This window comes from Daucus carota, chromosome 5 (genome assembly GCF_001625215.2).
Source record: "Daucus carota subsp. sativus chromosome 5, DH1 v3.0, whole genome shotgun sequence".
In the NCBI taxonomy this organism is placed as follows: domain Eukaryota; kingdom Viridiplantae; phylum Streptophyta; class Magnoliopsida; order Apiales; family Apiaceae; genus Daucus; species Daucus carota.
The window spans coordinates 6,160,168-6,166,167 of record NC_030385.2 but is presented as its reverse complement, the minus strand read 5'-3'; the positions used below and the strand labels follow the sequence as shown (position 1 = coordinate 6,166,167).

The following is a 6,000-nucleotide window of genomic DNA, read 5'->3' as shown; positions in this document are numbered from 1 at the left end:
TGTTATTAATATTTTAAATTGTTAAAATAGAATATATCAGTTCAATATGGTAATAAATGATGTACAATCTTCCTACAGATTTTCTTACAGACCTGTAGAGGTTCGACAAATTTAGCCATCCATAAGAGGTTGGCTAAATTTATAGACAACAGGTAAGCATGGTTGGAGTTGAGTTTTTGGAGCTGTTGGCTAAATTTTTTTATTTTAGATATGCCAACTCAACTTTTAGCCAAGGGCTTTAGATGGTTGGAGATGCTCTCACGAGAATACTAAAGAGAAAGAAAAATGAATAAAATGATGATTATCAATATTAATATTTAGTTGATGAATTTGAAAAAGTATAGAAATGAGATGGACGGACGACGGAGTGCTCTTAAAGCGTCAATCGGAAGAAAAGGAATCGTTTTTATTTTGGAAACCACGTACAGAGCTGTCAGAAAATAATTGGAGATTCTACCAATATAACAGAACATGAATGATAAACTAATAGTCCTGGATAAATATTTTAAGTTTCTGCAGAAAATGATCGCTAAGGTACATATAATAAAGTTGAGTTGAAGAAGTAGAAGAAAAGACAGACAGATAAGTTGCATATGACTAGACCGAAATGAAATTTGTCCTCATACTAAACGGTCATCACAATATATAAGTTCTAATATAAAACTCACATTTGCTTACTAAATCACAAGTCCATAAGATAATCTTGTTTTTTGGCCAGCTTACATATAGCTTAGCCGCCCATTGCAGTTAGCGAGCGAGAGAGAGAAGGGAGAGAGAGAGAGAGAGAGAGAGGGAAAGAGAGGGAGAGGGAGAGGGAGAGATAGTGAGAGAGGGAGAGGGAGAGAGGGAGAGGGAGAGAAAGAGAGAGAGAGAGAGAGAGAGAGAGAGGGAGGGAGGGAGGGAGAGAGAGAGAGAGAGAGAGAGAGAGATGGGGAGCCTGCAGCAAGAAGAACAAGCGAATGGAAGTGTAAACAACAGCAGAGATGAGGAGCATAAGCAGAGTAAACAGGTCCATCTCACTCTTTCTCATGCATGTTTTTGCTCCTTGCATTCTTTTTTCTCTTTTTGAAGCTAAATCTCCTTATATTAATTCTTTCTACTTGATCACATTCTCACACACACATTGACTACTTAATTACTTGAATGAAGTAATTAATCTACTAGTACCAAACTAAATAATAATTTAACCTTGTTTGATTTATTTTAACCTGATTAATATGTTGATTATCAGAAACCAAAATGGAAAAATTTCCTTTCATATGTTGGTCCTGGTTTCCTAGTTTCATTGGCTTACCTTGATCCTGGAAACTGTAAGTTGATTTTCTTCCTCTCCCTCCTTCAAGTGTTTATATATATCACTTTCACCTCGCCATCGATGTGTTATTACTAATCAAACCTGTCTCTCTGCAGTGGAAACGGATTTGCAGGCCGGAGCAAACCACAGATATGAGGTAATTAAGTTACTTATTTTTTAACAACATTATATAATAGTACTGTACCATACCATTTTGGTTGCCATATTTTAAGAATTGCAGTCTGGTGGACATAAGAATCTTTAGCTTGAGTGTAATATAAAATACTATTGTTATAGTAGGTTTGCCGTAACATGTAAACTGACTTGGTTGTGATTATATAGTTGCTCTGGATCATCCTTGTCGGCCTTATATTCGCTCTCATTATACAATCCCTTGCCGCGAATCTTGGAGTCACAACCGGTAGGTAACATATATTTCATAGCATTTAAGTTCGTCTTCGTGTATGATACTGATTTTTGATTTCATAAAAATATACAGGAATGCACCTTTCAGAGTTATGCAGAGCTGAATATCCATTACATGTCAAATACTGTTTATGGTTGCTAGCTGAGGTTGCGGTTATAGCAGCAGATATACCTGAAGGCATGCTTTTTGTGTAAAATTATGTACACACACTTTTCATTTATCATATATTATTATTAACACATAAACACAATATAATCGGGATAAACACAATATATTCCGGATATCAAAAGAATTGGAAACTTAACATGTTACCATCGTCGTAGAGGTTACTTAACTATGGTGTCTAGTGAATTTTAACTTGAATAACATCATCATCATATCATTGATTCATTTTCGTGAACAAATTAATTATAAATTTCATTTTGAAACAGTGATAGGGACAGCCTTTGCGTTGAACATACTATTTGATATTCCAGTCTGGGCTGGAGTTCTCCTCACTGGTTTCAGCACTCTGTTACTGCTTGGCCTGCAAAGATACGGGGTAAGTGATTTTGTCTCTGATTCTGCACAGAAAGTATCAATAGTATCTCCCATAAAATATCGGCCACACTTTTTGGAATTTTTTGCTGTAGATATTCTCTATGTCCTTTAAGAATGGTGATTCATATCGGCACTTATTTAATTAATCAAGTATAATTTTACAAGTTGACTTAACCAGCTAATTGATGATTACACTTTAATTAGCACACGATATTTAGCTTCATTTCATATCCTTTGTGGTTCATTTGTGTACACCAATAATTTTATTTCTGATTTAAACAGCAAAGTTTTAGAAAATTAAAGCGCACACCAATAATTTCATTTCTTTACATACATGTTAATTGTTAATTTTACTTAGGTGAGAAAGCTGGAGTTGTTGATCACAGTACTCGTGTTTGTGATGGCCGCGTGTTTTTTTGGAGAACTGAGCTATGTAAAGCCTCCTGCAGTAGATGTAATAAAAGGAATGTTCATCCCAAAACTCAAGGGCCAAGGCGCCACTGGGGATGCCATTGCATTGTTAGGCGCCCTTGTCATGCCGTATGATTTCTTCTGACCTCATGCATTTTTCTTATACTGTATTTAACGTAAGCATCATGATAATATATTCATTCATCCTTGATTCCTTGTTAGAATTAAAGTTAGCTTTGAAATGTTAATTCACAATATTTTCCTTTGTCAACAGGCATAATCTCTTCCTTCACTCGGCTCTTGTACTCTCCAGGAAAATCCCAGACTCTGTTCAGGGCATCAATGTAAATTAAAATATTCACTTCTGTTTTATCTCTCAAAACCTGTATCTAATCTATCTATACAAGTATTATTGGTAATTCTATAGATAGATTATACAAAAAGAACAGTTTTTCCTCAGAAGGCCGCAAGAAAGTGCGTAGTAATTTATATTAATGCTCAATACCATTGGTCCTAGAATGCAATATTGTTTTTTGTTTTGTTTATTTCACTTTCTTCTCCGGAGAGTGATTGCTTTAATTAGATTATATTCATCATTCACATATAGTTAATTGTAATTATTTATATTCTGAATACCACACAGGATGCCTGCAAATACTTTCTGATTGAGAGCGGATTTGCACTAGCGGTTGCCTTTTTAATTAACGTGTCCATTATATCAGTTTCGGGTACTGTTTGCTCAAGCAACAGCCTCTCAGCTATTGACGTAGATAGATGCAGTGATCTAACCCTTAATTCAGCTTCTTTCCTTCTCAAGGTATGACTAGGCTCGAAAATTCTGTGTTTATTATCTATACAGCTATCCCTCGTGCATAACTCTTGCATCATGTCCTGTTTTTCGCAGAATGTGTTGGGGAAATCCAGTTCTACTGTGTATGCCATTGCTTTACTAGCATCAGGACAAAGCTCCACCATTACAGGAACTTATGCCGGACAATATATTATGCAGGTTAAATTTTTACACCTGTAATTCCATCCTATTATAACCTGAAAATGCCATCTAATTTCATGGACTGATGCATCATCAGGGGTTTTTGGATCTCAAAATGCGGACTTGGGCTAGAAATTTGTTGACAAGATGCATCGCCATAACGCCTAGTCTAATCGTCTCAATCATCGGTGGAACTTCTGGGGCTGGCAGACTCATTATAATTGCATCTGTAAGCATACTCACAATGATAATTCAAGCACTTGTATATATATCACACAAAGGCGTCAAATTCTTATTGCAACAAAATTTTCAGATGATATTGTCATTTGAGCTTCCATTCGCGCTCATTCCACTCCTTAAGTTCAGTAGCAGTGCTACCAAGATGGGTCCACATAAGAACTCAATATATGTAAGTTGTTCTTACTTTCCTCCCTCTAGTGAAAACTGGATTGTCTGGCTTTTATCTTTAGTATAAGTCAAAGACTTAAAGTGCCTGTTTGGCAATACCCCCTTCCGGCTTTTTTTGAGAAAAAATCGACTTATATTTTTCTTGATCCGTTTGTATAAAAAGCCAGAAGCACTTATAAAAAGCTGAGAATGCTAGCTTTTGTTTTAGGAATTATACTTCTTTCCCAAAGAGTTTAATCACTTATAAGTCTTAATTTACTTCTCACTTCTAAGTCTTAATTTATTTCTCACTTCTAGTCCATTTTTTCAAGAAGCACTTTTTTAAACTTACCCAAAGGCCCTTTTAACTCTCCCATTTTTTCTGCTTATATATACAGATTATAGTGATTTCATGGATACTAGGACTTGGAATCATCGGCATCAACATCTATTATCTGACAACAACATTCATTAATTGGATACTTCACAATGGCTTGCACATTATTGCAAATGTCTTCATAGGTATAGTTGTGTTCCCCTTGATGGCCGTCTACATTATATCAGTTATTTATCTTATGTTCCGGAAAGACGTTGCCATTACCTTTGTTGAAAAAACAAAGCTTGACAATGTGGTTCAAACACGTATGGAAACCGGAGATAGAGATACTGAAATGATTGATCAAGTTCCTTACAGAGAAGATCTTGCCGATATTCCATTGCCTAGATAGAGGGGGTGTAATAATAGCATAAATGCCGTCACGTCCTGCACATGTATTATATTTGTGACACTATGAATATTCATGGAGCTAGTTAGATAGTTATATGCAATCCAATGAACAAGATCCATGTATTTTTTATGATAATGCAGGGTCTCTTTTGAGTAAAACCTTGTTTCAGAATAAATTTTTTCCTGCACTCTGAATCCAGAAAAAGACAATAACTCCAGTGAGATCTTGCATGAAGGCCTTATAAATCATACAAAGCATCACCATCATTATCAGAGGCGGATCTAGAAACGAAATCTTGGGGGGCACCAAGCAAATTTTCAGAAAACACTTATATATATTTTAAATTTTGGGGTGACACGCCTCTTCCTAGATCCACTGATGATCATTATCGATCTATACTCTCTTAGGACTATGAAATTTATTGTATTCACCCTCATTTTCTACCTGAATCTTAATCTTATCAGGTGTAATGTAATAGGTTTTGTGGAAACATTCACTGAAATAAAAAATTATAAAGTGAAAGAAGTGCAAACTGAATGGAATCATAAAGAGCTAATCTCGAAGAAATCAGATCTCTTCCTACTCTTTTATTTTTCTTGATAATATCTTGTTTCAGACCTTTTCCTGCTTTTCTTTTTTTTCTTGATAAGTTTTTTATTTCTTATTATAGTATGAAGATTAATATAGATGCAGCCATATTTACGGATTTGAACAGCATAGGTGTGGGTGGAGTAATCCGAGACGAGAGGGGTCAGTTTGTGAAGGCAATGTGCAAGCAGAAGCAAGGGACGTGGTCACCTCGAGAGGCTGAAGCACTAAGCTTTAGGGAGGTTCTGTCTTGGATGAAGGAACATAGTTTCACACGATGCGTCTTCGAAACAGATTCAAAATTGTTGGCAGATGCATGTAATGGTAACCCTGGTCGATCATATTTTCATTCTATTGTTGGTGATTGTGTTGAGTCGATTAAGCAATTTGAAGATGTGCTAGTACGTTTCGTACCTAGGTCTGCGAATGAGGTCGCTTACTTGTTAGTTAGAGTGTCTCGTTCTATGTCAGATCTTAAGGAGTGGGATAGCGTTGCTCCCAACTTCCTATCAGATGTACTTTCAAGTGATTTGATTTAATGCAAGTACAAGTATTTCAAAAAAAAAAAAAAAATTAGGTTCACAAAATATAATGCAGGTTTTTTAGAAATTCAGTTTTTTTTACTTAAAATCAA

At 35.6% G+C, this 6,000-nt stretch overlaps 1 protein-coding gene across 1 annotated transcript; it reads left to right on the top strand.

Annotated features, from left to right (window-relative positions):
- The first annotated feature begins 850 nt into the window (after positions 1 to 850).
- LOC108222291 (metal transporter Nramp6.1) lies at positions 851 to 4,936 on the top strand. The gene is made up of 13 exons (XM_017396212.2): positions 851 to 1,009; positions 1,232 to 1,310; positions 1,411 to 1,451; positions 1,637 to 1,715; positions 1,794 to 1,898; positions 2,153 to 2,262; positions 2,620 to 2,801; positions 2,947 to 3,016; positions 3,316 to 3,489; positions 3,577 to 3,681; positions 3,761 to 3,892; positions 3,977 to 4,072; positions 4,449 to 4,936. The coding sequence occupies exons 1-13, from the start codon at positions 929 to 931 to the stop codon at positions 4,776 to 4,778; spliced, it is 1,584 nt and encodes a 527-aa protein (XP_017251701.1). The 5' UTR covers positions 851 to 928; the 3' UTR covers positions 4,779 to 4,936.
- Positions 4,937 to 6,000: the final 1,064 nt, after the last annotated feature.

What these genes read in the sequence shown, in the direction of transcription:
- LOC108222291 (XM_017396212.2), top strand. Translation starts at nt 929, where the DNA reads ATGGGGAGCCTGCAGCAAGAAGAACAAGCGAATGGAAGTGTAAACAAC. An exon ending in TTACCTTGATCCTGGAAACT is followed by an intron (nt 1,311 to 1,410) that starts GTAAGTTGATTT and finishes GTCTCTCTGCAG; the next exon opens with TGGAAACGGATTTGCAGGCC. An exon ending in GAGCAAACCACAGATATGAG is followed by an intron (nt 1,452 to 1,636) that starts GTAATTAAGTTA and finishes GTGATTATATAG; the next exon opens with TTGCTCTGGATCATCCTTGT.